This window comes from Penicillium paradoxum, assembly GCF_028828445.1.
Source record: "Penicillium paradoxum strain IBT 22861 chromosome Unknown utg000006l_segment0_segment0, whole genome shotgun sequence".
Taxonomy (NCBI): domain Eukaryota; kingdom Fungi; phylum Ascomycota; class Eurotiomycetes; order Eurotiales; family Aspergillaceae; genus Penicillium; species Penicillium paradoxum.
The window spans coordinates 2,284,187-2,301,359 of record NW_026643184.1 but is presented as its reverse complement, the minus strand read 5'-3'; the positions used below and the strand labels follow the sequence as shown (position 1 = coordinate 2,301,359).

At 51.3% G+C, this 17,173-nt stretch overlaps 7 protein-coding genes across 7 annotated transcripts; 4 read left to right on the top strand and 3 right to left on the bottom strand.

Moving 5' to 3' along the window:
- Nucleotides 1-1,433: 1,433 nt before the first annotated feature.
- N7457_007274 (epsin) lies at nt 1,434-3,423 on the top strand (the record flags this gene model as incomplete). The annotated part of the gene is made up of 4 exons (XM_057178317.1): nt 1,434-1,506; nt 1,691-1,760; nt 1,820-2,040; nt 2,099-3,423. The coding sequence occupies 4 exons, from the start codon at nt 1,434-1,436 to the stop codon at nt 3,421-3,423; spliced, it is 1,689 nt and encodes a 562-aa protein (XP_057030061.1).
- Nucleotides 3,424-4,140: 717 nt separating this feature from the next.
- Nucleotides 4,141-5,413, bottom strand: N7457_007273 (Nif3-like dinuclear metal center hexameric protein; the record flags this gene model as incomplete). Its single annotated transcript, XM_057178316.1, has 4 exons — nt 4,141-4,964; nt 5,039-5,164; nt 5,231-5,274; nt 5,346-5,413. 4 exons carry the CDS (start codon nt 5,411-5,413, stop codon nt 4,141-4,143), a joined length of 1,062 nt encoding a protein of 353 aa, XP_057030060.1.
- Nucleotides 5,414-5,580: 167 nt separating this feature from the next.
- Nucleotides 5,581-6,167, top strand: N7457_007272 (uncharacterized protein; the record flags this gene model as incomplete). Its single annotated transcript, XM_057178315.1, has 2 exons — nt 5,581-5,884; nt 5,995-6,167. Coding segments are annotated over 2 exons (477 nt in total), but the record flags the coding sequence as incomplete, so codon positions are not given.
- A 350-nt stretch (nt 6,168-6,517) lies between these two features.
- N7457_007271 (peroxiredoxin family protein) lies at nt 6,518-7,322 on the bottom strand (the record flags this gene model as incomplete). The annotated part of the gene is made up of 5 exons (XM_057178314.1): nt 6,518-6,546; nt 6,597-6,762; nt 6,831-6,876; nt 6,945-7,044; nt 7,115-7,322. 5 exons carry the CDS (start codon nt 7,320-7,322, stop codon nt 6,518-6,520), a joined length of 549 nt encoding a protein of 182 aa, XP_057030058.1.
- A 1,797-nt stretch (nt 7,323-9,119) lies between these two features.
- On the top strand, nt 9,120-11,369 carry skn7 (uncharacterized protein; the record flags this gene model as incomplete). The annotated part of the gene is made up of 7 exons (XM_057178313.1): nt 9,120-9,176; nt 9,226-9,242; nt 9,312-9,384; nt 9,460-9,603; nt 9,663-10,547; nt 10,604-10,793; nt 10,846-11,369. The coding sequence occupies 7 exons, from the start codon at nt 9,120-9,122 to the stop codon at nt 11,367-11,369; spliced, it is 1,890 nt and encodes a 629-aa protein (XP_057030057.1).
- A 2,206-nt stretch (nt 11,370-13,575) lies between these two features.
- N7457_007269 (uncharacterized protein) lies at nt 13,576-14,935 on the bottom strand (the record flags this gene model as incomplete). The annotated part of the gene is made up of 4 exons (XM_057178312.1): nt 13,576-14,009; nt 14,065-14,704; nt 14,756-14,804; nt 14,862-14,935. 4 exons carry the CDS (start codon nt 14,933-14,935, stop codon nt 13,576-13,578), a joined length of 1,197 nt encoding a protein of 398 aa, XP_057030056.1.
- A 247-nt stretch (nt 14,936-15,182) lies between these two features.
- On the top strand, nt 15,183-17,122 carry N7457_007268 (phosphoribosylaminoimidazole carboxylase ADE2; the record flags this gene model as incomplete). Its single annotated transcript, XM_057178311.1, has 4 exons — nt 15,183-15,648; nt 15,708-15,805; nt 15,864-16,821; nt 16,926-17,122. 4 exons carry the CDS (start codon nt 15,183-15,185, stop codon nt 17,120-17,122), a joined length of 1,719 nt encoding a protein of 572 aa, XP_057030055.1.
- Nucleotides 17,123-17,173: the final 51 nt, after the last annotated feature.

The window sequence follows — 17,173 nt, the reverse complement described above, 5'->3', positions numbered from 1 at the left end:
TACGTTGCATAGTATATAAACTTGCACGTCTGGAGGACTATCATACATGTAGGTAGCAACTGTTATAGGACAGCCGAAATGCGACTTGAATCATGCAAACAATCCCCGTTATAAAGAGTCTATTGCACCACCCGAGTCATAGGGCTACTGCTACTGTCGTCCTCTCCAGCAAAGTTGATAGGCAAGCTTTCCTACTACCATCAAAAAGCCCCTTGATTATGCTATGGGCATACCTACATATAGGTCTGCAGCTATGAAAACCGGGTTTAGCTCACTAGTTGCTTCCCCCTGTGTTGTCGCTTATAGTTCATGGCTCATTGGTGCCACCTAGGCCATGATACCTATATCGGCCCAAGGATCGGAAACAATTCCCGGTATCGATTGTCTTGAAACCCAAGATAGATATGTACCTAAGGTATTACCTACATGGATGGACATGGATATATCTGTATCCCGGAAACGGGTCTACTTCAATGGAGCCTGTATAAACAAGTCCGATATGCCCATGTGGACCTGCGATCGTGCCAAGAATGTCATTGGGTTCTAGAAATGTCAAATGACGTAGCGTAGTTTTTTTTTCCAGTGTGAGCTATCACTCGTGAAGGACCCAGTAGGTACTCCGTACGAACCTTATAGTGGTCTTCGGAGTCGACATATAGACTCAGTGCCATCGACTGTTGCCTGACATCCCAAAGGTTCTTACGCGGCCCAAGGTCGCCACATGTGGCGCTATTTCCCTGCAGATCGGGGAATTGGTGATTGCGCAGTAAATATCCTTCGGAGGGTGGGATTTATCGCTCTGAGCTGGACGTAAATGAAAGGGACACAGGGGGAAATTAATATAGGCTAAGCCGGATCTCCGGCCACGAGGGCGTAACGGTAGTATGGATCTGGACACTAGGATGGGATTGTTTACCCGGGAGAGACATGGAAATCCCAGAGTTGGGAGGGAAGTCCCCTGAGTTTCCTGTCAAGACGCAAATCAGAGATCTATGAGGAAGAATCTCCCAAGAGTGTAGATCTCGACTCTGCCAGGTGTATAGTTTGGATGGTCCGTACAAACTGCTTCGTCACTGCCAAGGCCCTTTCTCCCCCCCGTTCTAGCCACAGTCCCCCTCTCTCCCTCTCTTTCACCTTCCAACCTCCATCTGTTGCTTTCATTTGCCAATAGTCTTCCTTTGAGCAATCTAGAGCTCAATCCCCTGATCCCTTCGGACCAGTTTGCCAACCTGTTCTTCCCAGAACGGGAGGTGCATGAGTGACGCGCTCGACAATCGTCTTGGGCCGCGACACGGAGAAAGAGGGCTGTGTGTGCTTGGCAGTCTATCACTCATCAGTTGCGATTATCCTTCAAATCAACTGATCGATTCTTACCCGGCGATTACATTTCAATTTATCTAACCTAATTCTGCGACCGTCGCATCACCAACGCCATGTCTAAAGTCGTGCGGAGTGTGAAGAACGTCACAAAGGGTTATTCCTCAGTGCAGGTCAAGGTTCGAAATGGTATGAGTTGACTCTATATTCTGTCCCTTTCCTGGCCGACCATACAATCCCGGGCGCATCTTGCAGAACCCGTTCTTGCCATTGCCATACTTTGCTTCCCCTGTCTTTCCGGGGGGGTGGTTTGCTGCATTGCGCCCATACACCCCACATCCATCCCGATTAAGATGCTAATCCAGATTTCTAGCCACTAGCAATGATCCCTGGGGCCCTACGGGCACCGACATGTCCGAAATCGCCGCCATGACTTTCGGGAGGTGAGTTTGGTCCGCGACGTACTAGGTTGGCACCGCCGCTGACGCCATTGGCATACAAGTCCGAACGAGTTCTACGAAATCATGGATATGCTTGACAAGCGACTCAACGATAAGGGCAAGAACTGGCGCCACGTCCTCAAGTCACTAAAGGTCTTGGACTACTGTCTCCACGAAGGCTCCGAGTTGGTCGTCACATGGGCCCGGAAAAACGTCTATATTATCAAGACTCTGCGCGAGTTTACATACGTCGATGAGGATGGAAGGGATGTTGGCCAAAACGGTAAGCTATCTGATGAGAACCGGGAGAGTCACACAATTGACAAGTTGGTTTTCTGTAGTCCGGGTGGCCGCAAAGGAATTGACTGCACTGGTGCTGGATGAAGATCGTCTGCGCAGTGAACGATCGGATCGCAAACTCTGGAAGACTCGTGTTAACGGAGTTGAGGAAAGCTACGGAAATCCCGGCGGGGAACCGCCGCGCAGAGAACGACGCCGACGTAACGGAGATGATGACTCCGACACCGAATATCGCCTAGCTATTGAGGCCAGCAAGGCCGAGGCCGAGGAAGAGCGCAGGCGACGGGCCAGGGAGACAGCGGGAACCGAGGATGACGAGGATCTTGCCAAAGCCATCAAGCTTAGCAGAGAGGAGGAGGACCTTCGAAAGCGTGAATTGGAAGAGAGCAACGCCCACTCCCTCTTCGACGACACCCCAGCTCAACCTCAGCCAACCGGGTTTAATCAGGGCTACCAACAACAGGGTGCCGTGGATTGGTTTGGTAACCCCATCAATGCGCAGCAGCCTTTGTCAACTGGCTACCTGAACAACCAGTACGCACAGCCGACGGGGTTCCAGAACCAGCCTACCGGCATGAACAACCCTTACGGCAATGGTTATCCAGCACAGCCGTCGGCCTTCGATCAGAACGCTTACGGCCAGCAGCAAAGCAACTTCTTGCAGCCGCAAGCCGCTCTCCAGCCCCAGCACACGGCATTCAACCCCAACAACCCCTATGGAACGGATGTCTTCTCGCAGCAGCAACAACAGCAGCCACAGGAGAATTACCAGAATGCTGGAAGTAACAACCCATGGGCCGGCAACCAGCAACAGCAGCACTTGCAACCCGCCGATGCACTCAAGCCGATGCCGACAGGATCAAACAACCCCTTCGCTCAGCGTACTCAAACACAGTTCAACAACCCTGCACAAACAGGCCCACCATCACTCAATGCCTTGTCGGAGGATCGTGCAACGAACCAGTTCGCCCAGAATAATGCGCAGTATGGCCAGAGCTCGATGTTTAACCAGCACAATCCCATCGCCAACTTCCAAGTCCCACAGCCACCGAAGAGTACCCCGCCCCAGGACCCCCACCATGCTCGTCTCAATGCCCTTCTCTCGACAGGCGAAGGCCAGGATACCTTCGGCAATGTTGGAGATCTTCGCATCCCCGCACAGCATACTGCACCTGGCACGTTCGTCAACTCTGCTGGTCAGGGTTTGGACCGCCTGCACGCCGCACCAACCGGAAACCCATTCTTCAGCCAGCAATTTACAGGCATGCCGCAACAGACAGGCTATGTGCAGCAGCAGCCTGCTAATAACAATCCTTGGGGAGGTCAGCAGCAACAACAGCGCGGTGGTAGCTTGATTGATCTGTAGTCACTGTTTTCGTGGGGCTCTTCCTGATTCATTCCTCACGCGGATACCATCTATCTCTTTTTACCCTTTTTCCTTTCTATTTCTCGTTCAGTCATTTTGGGGCTTGGTCGTCTGGTTTCTTTTTTTTACCCGGTCTCATTTTTCTTGTTCCCTTTTTTTTCGCCTTTCTCTCCCTATCGCTACTAAATACTCACACCACAATTTTCCTACATCCAAGGTCGGTTTGCTGATGCCAGAAAGGGAACGCTCAAAAATTACGCTTCCTCGCTTTCTCTCCATGTCCTCGACAACCTGCACTCCTTCGATGTCTAACCTGGGTTCTTCATCCTGTCTTATGCTCTCTCCTGCTCCCAAGACATTTTTCTTTTGTTTCTGTCATCGTCTGCTATTAGGATATCCTTCTCATTTCAAACAAGTTTTTTGAGATCTTATCAGACTTTTCCCTACTGCATACCTCTAGTTCACATGTGGTTCACAAGTTTAGTCAAATCGATCAATTCCTTCCTCAGTTGGTACATTATACCTGTCCAGTATGGTTCTCATGGTATCCTGAATCTTATGATTTGCGCAAGATGGGATTTGGACATCTATAAGTACTGTTTCTTTTATATAACTCTTGCATCTGAGATTCTCTTTCCATCTGGCTGATATAAGTCTCACGAAGGATTTCCTCTCTACTTGAGTATCATATCAACTCAAAGAAGCAAGGTGCTAACTCTAGTTCCCACGCCAAATCATAATCCCATAAGGATCACGATCAACCTCACTAACAGAAACCTCCACCTCACCCTGTTCACCATGAAGCTCACTCGCCAAAGCCTCTCCACCAGCCTTCACACCATCCCACTGCCGCTTCACCTCCGCCAGCAACTTCGGCTGCATAACCGAGCGCAGATAACCACGCTCCGAGTTCGTATGCGAAAGAGAAACCACCACAGATCCCCGCTCAGTAGCAGCCAACGCCTCATGGTGACTCATCTCCCCCGTCAGCAGAAGATCAGGCAGCGGGCCATCACCCTTCATGAGCACGCCCGAGCCCGAACCGGGACACATGCCCACCGTGCGGATGGAGATGTCGTTCACGGAAGAGCCCTGCGGGATGGCGATGGGGATACCGCCCGGCAGACCAATGCCGTGGGCGATGTTATCGATGAGCGAGGTGAGGGGTTGTTTTTCGGAGAATGTCACCAGACGGCCCGCGCCGGCGGACTCGAAACCTGCGGGGATTGAGGCTGGTGGGGAGGGGTGGATTGTGCTCTTGGTGTGGGCGGGTCCGGAAGGGGATTGGGCGGGGATGGGGGTTTCGGGGTAGGTTGGGGCGGAGTAGATGTTTGAATTGCAGGGTTGGATGGTGGGTGGGGTTTGGAGGGTGAAGTTGCCTGTTACGACGTCGCAGAGCCAGTCGGCCATGCCGTTGGGGACGGTGTCGACGGCTGTGTGGGGAGAGTAGACGCTGATTCCATGTTGGGCTAGGCGGAGGAGGGAGCGTTGTTGGGTGTCGGCGAAGGTGAGGGATTTGAGGCCGCGGAAGATGATTGGGTCTGGATGGGTGGTTTTGTTAAGGGTTTTGGTCTTGTAGAGGGTTGGTGATTTGTAGTGTTGGAAGGTGGCTTACGGTATGCGACGACGACTGAGTTGCGGTTTTTAATGGCTTCATCGGCAACGGCAGTTGTGAGGTCGATGGTGAGGAGAACCGAGTTTTTGTTTGCCCGGGATTTGTCGAAGGGAGCTTCGAGGAGCACTGCAGTTGGATCGGGTTAGTATATTGTAAAAGCCAATGCAATGATATTGAGGAAAGAATGCTTGCATCCTGTATTGTCCCAGCTCTTGTCTGCCAATGCTTCCGGATACCTGCGTATATAAAGTCAAACAAAGCTCTATCAAATGCGGGGAGCTCTGGGAGGGAGTGGGGTGGAAATTACAGCTTTCTCATCGAGCTCACAACAGCATTAGTGAATGGCGAGCATTCCGAGTACTTTGACGGATCCATGGCAATGGCAGAGTATCGACGCGCAGCAGTACGAAGAAAATTCATAGATAGCTGTCAACCGGTTGAAGCTCGACGAAGAGAAGAAGAGACGGAGCTGCGGGAAAAAAACGAACGAGCCACACACGTGCACGCACCAGCCACAGCGGAGGCGTTGAATTTGTAATAGCCAACTCTGGATAGTTCGCGATAACCTCGGGTTGGGCACTTTATCTTCATCTCCTCTTTCTCTCCCGCTCCCACCACACTTGATGTTCTCCCGCGCCTCCTCCTTGACTGTATTGAGCAGAAGCTGCCGCTATCTCCTCCGCCCGAACAATCACATCCAGCGGGCTCCGTTTTCCCTCACTGCGCGCTCCTACGCCGCCGTCAACGCCGCTATGGCCGATACATCTGGAATCACCGCAGACTCGCTGAAGAACAAGCTGGCTGAGGCGCTGCAGGCACAGCATGTGGAAGTTGAGGATTTATCAGGTATGGAGGCCGTAAATTGAAGAAAGGGAGGATGCTATGACGTCGAAACATTTTCTTTTTTTTTATTTATTGATATGTTGCTGACATTCTGGCTGTTTGGCGTGTTATAGGTGGCTGTGGACAGGCATTCCAGGCTGTGATTGTTTCCCCTCAATTCGAGAGTAAGACTATGCTCGCACGACACCGACTCGTCAACTCCGCGCTCAAGGCCGAGATCGCTGCTATCCATGCTTGGACTCCCAAGTGCTATACCCCCGAGCAGTGGCAGGCGCTGCAGCAGTAATTTATCTCTCCTAGAGGCGGCTTTATGCCAAATCATCCAAATGATGACTTCCTATTAGAAGTAGATTTGGACAAAAGCAAACCCAGACGAAGGTGGGGGGATTTGGAATGAAGAACTAGCCATTGATCTCGAATTGCTTGATTTATTCAACTCTCTGCCGGGCTATTTAATTCTGGCATCGATTTATCAGGCGTTGGCCGGGTTGGAAAGGATGGAATATTTGTACATTAAAATCCTATACTACGAAATACCGTGCAGCAGGGATCAGAAAATAAAGTTTATGCCTTAAGCCACGATACATTTTGCTTCTATTATGTGCAAAGGTACTATAACATTATCTAGAAATGGATTTAACCAAGCACCTTCTCGGCAGCGGAAACTGAGTAATGTTAGCATCGAAAGATGTGCTCGATAAAAAGGGAGACGTACCGTTGAGACCGGTATTGTCAGGCTCGACGAAAGCCTCCTTGACCTTTCCATCCTCGACGAGCAGGACATAGCGCTTGCTGCGGTTGTTGCCGAAGATGGCGGTACTGTCAAAGCTAAGATCGAGCGCTTCGGTGAACTTGCCGGATGGGTCACCCAGGAAGCGAACCTGTCAAAAAAAGCAAACATATCAGCACTGGCATTGTCATATAATCCAGACTGCAGGAAACTACTTACACCGCTCTTGCCCTCGGGGTCCAGGGACTCGGCCCAAGCCTTGGTCCTATATGACAGCTTCGTTAACACATGTGCCAAAAAGGCTCGCCCCCAAATTCCACAGGTATAACTTACACGAAGGGGTCATTAACCGAGATGACAAATGCTTGACCAGCTTCCTTCAGCTTGGGGTGGTTAATGAAGCCGGGGACATGGGTACTGGAGCACGCAGGGCCTGGGATGAGGTCAGCCCCGAGATCGGGGGGGTTTTTTTGGCATCAAGCTAGAGAGCGGGTTTTACTCACTGAAGGCAGCAGGAGTGCCAATGATAACAGCCTTGTTCTTGATCTCCTTAGCCAGATTGACCTTGTTACCGGGGGAGTTCTCGACCAGGACGTCCAGGTCGGGAATGGCGTCGCCCTTCTGCACGAACGCGGGCGCAGTGCTGTGGAAGAGGGAAGCTTGCGCGCGAACGCGGGGGAGGTTGGTAGCGACACGGCGGGCGGCAAACATGGTGGAGAGATTGGGTGATTAGATGGAGGTTGGGTAGGTGTATTCAAGGTACTCCGTAGGTGTGGGAGGATTGGGAAAGCTATGCGGAGAACAAGGGCGGTACATCGTAGGTCCGTGGAGCTCTTTCGTCATGGCCGGGTTCGACATATTTTTAGAATTCGATTCTTCGCCTCATTGTTTACTCCATACCATATTATAAGTTGATCGATTCTGTTCATTTGGCCGTGTTTGATTTCGCATCTCCATCGCACTATTGCAATTGTCATAGGAGTCGTCCCCTCGGTAGGTACCTCCAGTGCAACCTGCGGCGACTATACCGCAGGTACCGCGAAGCAACCTATATGATCTATCACATATCATAGTGCCCTCTCTTAAGGACCAGGCTGTCCAGCCATCTTCGAATCGGATGATATGAAGTTGCATCCCATTCTTCCATAACGCCGTAGATCCCTGCCTTGTCACACGGTGGATCGTCAAACCCCTGGAGGATGCAGTCATCTTCTAGTTCAACGTGAAGTTCGGCGCTAACACCATGTGTTGCAGGAACTGCAGGTCTGCCTAGTGAAAAATGAGGTGGTAGAATGGCATTGTGCGCTTTCATCGTGGCGACTATGTGTCACAGTCGAAAAGTGGGTGGATTCTTGATATCTGGACTACTTGGCTTCTAGACCATGCTGGGGTGCCAACGTACATATACGATGTGGGTTTCTCCGTGAACCACGTTGCAAAGGATTATCAGGAGCGGGTTGGGCGGTTGATGAGGATTTAATGTGCCGAGTTCACTGGGGGGGGGGTCTCGGTAGGCTCTCATTTTTATAGATGCAGGCTAGGCTAAGCTGCAATATCAGTAAGGCAGATTCTCCGATCCCCCAACGCCCGTTTCATATCCAAAGTGGGTACATTGGAGAGGATAGGGAGGTTCATTGGAATACCTGTTCAACCAGATCTCGGCCGCACCTCTTAGGACGTGTTCTCACATACGAAGTCGTTGGTATTCCGGTCTAAGGGTATTCAGTAGGGACTATATAGAGGATAAACAAGATATCCTCCGTATTAACCCATCTCTGAATTAATATCAAAAACGTTTTCAGTGGATCTCCCTCGAGGTCTTTGCCTGATCTGTATTCCATTTGCCTCTTGGGGGTTTCTCTTTTTTTTTTTTCCTGAATCCACTCCACGCTAATCCAGTGTCTCACCATCCTGATGAGTTCATGATTGGGGGGTAATGCATGTCCCCCCCCCCTCCATCTCATGCGCACTGACACGATTCCCGATGACAATGCTGCATCTCGTTATTCGAAGGGCGAATCGCATCTGGGTATGAAGTTGTTCCTCCTTTTTGCCCTCAATACCTGCCCAGTACCTGGGTACCTCGCGAGTGGGAGAGCGTGTGACATACTGGAATTTGGCAAATTTGCCCCTCGTTGGTCCCCTGAAGTCGGGATTCTAGCAACTCCTTGCATAGAGAAATGTCGTGAAGAGTTGGAAATAATAAAAAGAAAAGAATAAAAACAAAACAGGTGAAGCTGGAACAAGGTGCTCTTGTACCAGGCAGTACCTCCACAGTAACTTTGGTACTTGGCTCTACCGCTAAACTGACCGTACCCCCGTTATTATTCCATTTTTTTCCCTCTCCTCCCACCCTCCGAGAAAAGGTCTGGCTTTATCCCTTCAAGCGTTGTCTTTTTTTTTTTCTTGGTTTTGAAGTCTCCCCCGTTTCATTTGCAATCTTTACCTGCGTTGGGACGAGACCAGCCAGCCTGCTTGTTCGACCGGTCGCGACCCGTCTAGCCCAGCATGGACGGTGGCCAGACCTCTTCCAATCCCGCCCCCGCTGGGAACTCCAGCGACTTTGTTAGTGATGATCCTATACCCTTGTTTTTATCATGCTAATCATGAATAGGTACGCAAACTGTACAAGTGAGTCGGCCCATTCAACTTCACCTTTCCCCTGGTGCCTGGCCTTTTAAAGATCTGACATGTTTCCAGAATGCTGGAGGACCCAACCTACGCGTCTATAGTACGCTGGGGTGATGAGGGAGATTCCTTCGTGGTCTTGGAGGTAATGCGCCCATGGCTTGGTGTCGAAATAGCCTTCGATCTCTTTGTGCCTGGCTAACGTGGGAATTCCCGACAGTGTGAGAAATTCACCAAGACCATCCTACCAAAACACTTTAAACACAGCAACTTCGCCAGTTTTGTCCGCCAGCTGAATAAATACGACTTCCACAAGGTTCGACAAAACAACGAGGAAAATGGCCAGTCGCCATACGGCCAGAATGTAGGCATCCGCCCGGTTCGAAAATCAATGCCGTCGAGGGTCTAACACGTATCACACAGGCTTGGGAATTCAAACACCCAGAGTTTCGCGCCAACAGCAAAGAATCACTCGATAATATTCGACGTAAGGCGCCCGCGCCACGGAAACAAACCCAAACCACCGAGGATTCCGTACCCACGCAACAAATCGATCTGCTCAACCAGCAGATTGTCGCCCAACAGCAGCAAATCCAGCATTTATCAGATCGCTATGCCCAGCTTACCGTCGATCATCAGCTCATGTTACAAGAAGTGATGCGAGTGCAAAAGACGGTTTTGAACCACGAGAATGTCATTCACCAGGTCATGACCTACTTGCTTTCGGTGGATGCGCGCCAGCGACGGGATAGCAAGGCTGTGGCTTTCCAGGCACCCGGAACCACCATGAGTCCTTCTCAGGTTGGCGCTGTGGATGACGAACCCTCATCGCCTCTCCAGCAAGCCTCGAAGCTCCTGAATGATATGAACGCCGAACTTCAATTCAATATGAACAGTGTCGACTCGATGAATGATCCCCAAAAGGCCGTCGTCTCGACTCCCACAATGGATCCGAATGCGCGCAATGGTTCCCTCCGTCCCACGACGACTGCACCACCCAACCAAGGCCTAGTTTACCCCAAGATGACCGGTGATTTGGAGCAAGTGGTATATCCCGTGGGCGCTACAAACGGCATCGATCCCATGTATAGCGAGCATATCAACAACGTTCCGTATCCCATGCCCGCCAAGCAGGAGATCGATCCTTCAGATGCCCGTCGGCAATTCCCCGACAACCGGAAGAAGAGTACGAATGTGGACCCTGGCTGGGTGCGCAGCCCTCAAATTCTCTTGGTTGAGGACGATGCCACTTGTCGACAAATTGGCGGCAAATTCCTGTACTCTTTCTCTTGTGTCATTGATACCGCGGTACGTTATTATCCATGCCCCACTGATCAGCACAATTTCGCTAATCGCCCTGATAGTTTGACGGCTTGGAGGCTGTGAACAAAATCCAGGGTGGTTCCAAATACGATCTAATCTTGATGGACATTATTATGCCAAATTTGGACGGAGTATCAGCATGCCATCTCATTCGCCAGTTTGATCGCACGCCTATCATTGCTATGACCTCGAATATTAGAAGCGACGACATTCAGCTTTACTTCCAACATGGTAAGACCAATCCTCTTTGTTCGATCTGGGTTTCCCACTAACATATCTCCAGGAATGGATGACGTTCTCCCCAAACCCTTCACTCGCAAGAGTCTTCTTGATATGCTGGAGAGACACCTGGACCATCTCAAGATTTCGCCACAGAACCCTGGAATGGAGCCGGTACCGTCGTCTGCAGCCGCTGTAACTATGGCAGCCGCGGCTCAAAACTCGGCAACCCAGTCGATTAAAGAAGACAGCTCACCAGGCCAATCGCCCGCTGGATCTATGACTAACTGGCAATCCCCCGGCCAATTCCAAAACATGCAGGCCGTTCCATCGAACATGCCGACAGTTCAAGGACCATATGTCACAGCTCAACCGAATGCCTACACTGTTGACCAGAACGGCGTCCAGTATCCAGCACCACCACCTCCAGTAGGAGTTCCCACCGCCGGGGCTCCCGTTCGGCCTCCACATCGCCGCCAGATCTCCGACTTGTCTAGTGCCACTGAAAACCCCAACATGCCCAAACGGCAGCGCATGTACTCGCAACCCCAACCAATGCTTGCCGTGCAAGCTGGTCGACCTGGCTAGAGCAGAATCCCCGGCCATTCTGCCATTCCTTGTTCCTCTCATATATCACCCTTCCGCCTGTCCATTGACTCACGATTCCCACTTGTCTATAACGAGGTACCAAATTCCAAATCGTACATTTTTGCTTGCTCACTCTTCACGCGGGATGCCTCTAAACCCTGCGGTTGACGTTCTGCCTTTTACAGGTTCTGGCGTTGGTGGCTTTGTTCTGTGGGTGGCGAATTTTTTGTGCGACTTTGCACACCGTACGCGTCAGCTATATCCACCGTGGGGTTCATGCCATTTGACCACCGAAGAGATTGGCTTTTCTTTTCCTCAGGTACATATTTACAAAACATACATTTCCATTCCACATTTCTGTGGTGTATAGACCCGTTGGATCCATTAGTACTACGTATTCCACGCTCCTCCACGCTCCACAGGGTCTATTAAATAGGGACTGGTGTAAATGCAGGTGAACCCATCAAGCAACTAAACCAAGAACTATTGTACATACCTGCAACACACCTACATTACATGATCTCCATCCGTAATAAGCCATTTGTCACCTAAACCCCAGCCCGCAATGAACCGCAGGTTCTAGACCGGATTCCAAATATATTAGCTCCCAGCCCTTCGCAGGAGGTCCAGGAGGGCCCAGACCTTGTGGGGAGTTCTGGGCCTTTTTCGCCGTTGAAGCTGCTTATGTATCTTTTTTTTTTGTTTGTCTGGTTTGCATTGTCATGTATCACATCATCGTCCTTGTATGATACGATTCTAGGCACATGGTGGCATCTGGATTGGGGATATCGATGGGAGACTGATTTGCTGGTTGGAATGGATTCTTTGTCGATGGCGCACGGGGCGAAGACGGGAGGGGGCCTCGTTTGATCTGTCTCTCCTGGAGTGTCTTGGGATGAAACATGAATGTGTGTGTTAAGGTACGATCCCGGTGAGTGTGTCTTATCGCTATCCTAGTCAGGGGCTAGCTGGAGAGATTGACGTAGTGGCTGCCTTAGTAGGGCTTGCCGGGCATAGCAAGCGTGGCCTGAAGGGATATGTAGGAGCTGGAGTTATCAAGAGAGTATAGACTGAACTTGGGCATCTCTGTATGTGTCGGTATCTGAGATTAACATAAGTCATTCTAGAGAGGACAAACGAAGCTCGTAGTGGAAAAGGATAATCAGAGTGAGCACGGATGTGAGACTGACTTGGTTCAAATAGCAAATTACTTGTGAAACACGATATTAGCCATCGGATCTTTTTCCTTTCAAAAAGGGACTGAGACTTGATTGAGAAACGAGGTGCACTCTCTTGCAAGCAATGTGAGTATCCAATGGGACTGAGCATCGAACTACGAGATTAGAGCGGACATACGGAGTAGATGTTTATATGCTAAGCCTTGAACCCAATCTTGGAAGCTTCCAAGGAGGATCGAAGCTTATCACTAGGCAACTCGAGGTTTGCCCCCGTCAAGCGAGGTAGATGATATTGCTTATACATCTTTGTATTTTCATTGCACCATGCGTTGTAGTCGACCATACGTGAGGATTCCGATGTGGCTGAGAAACTGCGTACAGATGTTGGATAGGAAGGCCAAGCTGCATAGACAGCCCCCTGTATGCAGACCCGAGGCTTTGAGCCATTCGAGAATTTTAATAGATCACTTGGTGAATGCTTTCTTTCGACTTTGTGGAGGTGCTTCCTGAACGGGATGATCAACTGTAGTTTTGAAACACGTATCCCTAGCTTTGACTTCAGTCCTCTCATCAGAATATTTGATCTGAATGTCGATCTCTGCGAGATCACTCGCAGCAGCTTGGGATGAGGAATATATGAAGATATACAGATTGACGTGATAGGAAAGAGGATTGGTTGCCTTCCAAATTTGGAAGTTTGTTTACCTGCAGAGCTTTGGACACGAGGAAGTTGCAATGGAAATTGCAGAGGAAGGCGCAGAGCTTGTTCGTGCCCTTTTGATGTCCGCCTTATGCAGTGCACAAATATTCATACGCACATGCATGTATCTTACTCTAATGCTATCCAAAGGGGTTGAAAGCAAGCGTGGGGATAATTCAAGAGAAAAATAGGCATTGCAAAAAGCCTTTGATTGAAATTTGATGTAGGTAATCTTGTAGGTCGTCACTCATGATGCTAGAATCCAGGATAAAACCAACCGAGAAAATCAGAAAAGAAAGAATTCCAAATCAGGGAACTAGTGAATCGCTTATGCTTTCTTATCGGCGTCCGGCGCTTGGGATGAATCACCAGTCGGTTCAGTCTCTGTGTTGCTCCCTTGGGGCTCTGTAGAAGTCCCCTCAGTCTTGGCTTCTTCTCCTTCTTTCGGTTTGGTGTCCCCGAGAACAATATCGCCGTCCTTGTCAGTAGTTGATTCCTTCTTTTCCGTTTCCTCTGATCCAGGGGTAGAAGCAACTGCAGCTGGGACATCGGCGGCACCGTCTGTACCGAGGCTCATCTCCACACCTTTTCCGTCTTGCAGGCCCATATCTTCCACGCCGAGTAGGGTTGGACCACGGGCGTGAGGGACCTCATCAGATGGCTCTGGTGATGCGGTAGCAGGCCCATCTCCGCTTTCAGCGGGTACCGCGGTGGCTGTTCCTGATATCTCCTCAGGCTGTGTAGTTAAAGCTTCTCCGGTGCCTGAAATAACATGTTAGTTGGGAAACGACTGGCGGTTCTGCAGTAAGGAAGATACCTTCAATCAACACGTCCGCATCTCCATTTGGATCCTCGCTTTCGAATGACGCATTATTCAACCACGGGATAGGAGTGAGTAATGCACCGCCTAGAGATTCATCACTTCCAAGACCGTGCGCATGGTCCGGAACCATATAAACCCCGCTGCTGTTGCCCGGGTGGACCAGTCCGTTAGACTGTGCGTTTGCAGCAGCAGGTGTCCGGAATGGGAAAATGTCTGCGGAGCTTGTTACCGAAACGACACGATCGACAGCACGTAGATATGCGGGTAAAGTTCTGTAATGCTTAGTCGGGTAGAGTACCAGCTCTGCGAGTCTCTGAATGGTGTGCGGGGGCTTCTCCTGGAAGAAGGAATTAATCGAAGAGCGGATGGCGCTTAGAAGAAATGCAAGCGGAGGTGGGAGCCTGCTGTCCGTGCTCGTGCCAGATGGCTGGGGCTGTGAGTCTGGCACTTGTTCGCTCGACTGGGGAGAGCCAGTTCGCGCCGCCTGGGGTGATGTTAGAAGCTCTGGGGCGGCGTTCTCCTTATTGCTGCTTTCGGATGGGATAGAATTTTCCTGAGAAGATGGGTTGGGGATTGATTGCTGGCCGATGAGCTCGGGGCGCGCTTGAGGCATAGGGAACACATTGTAGACGATCTGTAGCTACTGGTCAGATAGGTCGGTCAGGGGAATCGAAGCATAGCGCACGTATTCTAGTCGCTCCATCAGCGGCACAGCCATGCCGTTCCATCTCTGCCTATATCAACGCGTTAGCGTCAGAAACGTTTGGGAATATTGGCACGCGTTCACGTACAGATCTATGGAGCCGCCATTGGCGGCTGTTTGGAGAGCTTCCTCGTCTGTATACTTGGTATTAGCAATGTTCATTATATCTCAGACTGAGATTACGACAGTGACAGTCAACCTACCCAAAGACATTGTTCAGTCAGCTGTGCATGGAGGAGCAGAGAGAGGGTTGAAGCTGCGACAGGGCGCGGCAGCGAGATCGGTGATTGGCCCGAGCTTATCAATATCAACACGTGACTTCCCCGATTTTTCGGAGTTGAGGGGCACCGTCGAACTCTCTTTTTGCATATTTTGATCAATTGACTCATTTATTTTTTTGATCGATATCATGTGGAACTCGCCCAAAGTTGGAATTCTCGGCGGTGGCCAGCTTGGCCGCATGCTCGTTGAGTCCGCCAACCGATTGAACATCCAGACCAATATCCTGGATGCCGATAACTCGCCCGCCAAGCAAATCAGTGCCCACGACGGCCATGTGACCGGCTCTTTCAAGGAGCCTGATGCTGTTCGCAAGCTGGCTGAGACTTGCGATGTTATTACCGCCGAGATTGAGCACGTCGATACCTACGCTCTCGAGGAAGTTGCCTCGAAGGTACGGGTGGAGCCCAGTTGGCAGGCTATCAGGACAATCCAGAACAAGTTCAACCAGAAGGAGCACCTCCGCAAATATGGAATCCCTATGGCCGAGCACCGGGAGTTGATCAACAACACCCCGGAAGAATTGACACAAGTTGGCGAGCAATTGGGCTACCCCATGATGTTGAAGTCGAAGACTATGGCATATGATGGACGTGGTGAGTCACATGCGATATCGGCGCCGAGATGGTAAACATTCTTACTGACAACATCAAAGGAAACTTCCGTGTCAACTCCAAAGAAGATATCCCTGAAGCCCTTGAGGCTCTCAAGGATCGTCCGCTCTACGCTGAAAAATGGGCGTATTTCAAGATGGTTAGTGCATGCGGTTGAGGCTCACACCTTACCGGGCTTTAACATACTTTATCCACAGGAACTGGCCGTCATGGTGATCAAGACCAAGGACAACGTTCTTTCTTACCCCACCGTTGAGACCGTCCAAGAGGACTCAATATGCAAGCTGGTGTACGCGCCAGCTCGCAACGTCTCCGACGCCATCAACCAGCAAGCGCAAGCTCTCGCCCGCAAAGCCGTCTCCGCCTTCGAAGGCAAGGGCGCTTTCGGCGTGGAGATGTTCCTCCTAGAAGACAACAGCCTCATGCTCTGCGAGCTTGCAAGCCGAATCCACAACTCAGGCCACTGGACAATCGAAGGATGCGCGCTGTCCCAATTCGACAGCCACATCCGCGCGATCCTCGACCTGCCCATCCCACCTAAGAGCCTTGAGCTCCTGCAGCCCTCAATCATGCTCAACATCATCGGCGGCGCAACCCCCGACTCCCACCTCAAGGCCACCGAAGCCGCCCTCTCCATCCCCAACGCCAGCATCCACCTCTACAGCAAGGGCGACGCAAAGCCCGGCCGCAAGATGGGCCACGTCACCGTCACCGCGGCGACAATGCACGAAGCTGAGACCATGATCCAGCCCCTCGTCGACGTCGTCGACAACATGCGCGCCCAACGCTCCGATATCAAGACCAAGGCCGCCAAGTCCGGCCCCTCCAAGCCCGCCCCCTCCGTCGCCGTCATCATGGGCTCCGACAGTGACCTGAAGACCCTCGTTCCAGGCCTCAAGCTGCTGCGTGATTACTTCGGTATCGAGCCCGAGGTCGAGATCACCTCCGCGCACCGCACACCCGACTACATGGCCGAGTATGCAGGCAAGGCTGCCTCGCGCGGCATCAAGGTGATCATCGCTGCCGCCGGTGGCGCCGCCCACCTCCCCGGTATGGCAGCCGCTCACACTGCGCTCCCTGTCATCGGCGTGCCAGTCAAGGGCAGCTCCCTCGACGGCGTCGACAGTCTCTACAGCATTGTGCAAATGCCGCGTGGTATGTTGGATTCCATTTCCTTTTTTTTTTCCGTCGGATCATCCCTTTTACTTCTACACTCCCCTCCCTCCGATTCAACCTCATATTCTAACATGGTTATATAGGCGTCCCTGTCGCCACAGTCGGCATCAACAACAGCATCAACGCTGCCCTCCTCGCCGCGCGCGTGCTCGGCTCATTCGACCCCGCCATCCAGCGCAAGGTGGAGTCCTACGCCGAGGCCGCCCGTGCCGAGAACATGGAGTTGAAGGGTACCAAGCTGCACGAGCTGGGATGGCAGAAGTACTTCGATCAGATGTAGATGCGTAAGTTCTGTAGATGTCTTTCGGGATTAATGTGATGAAAATGGTAT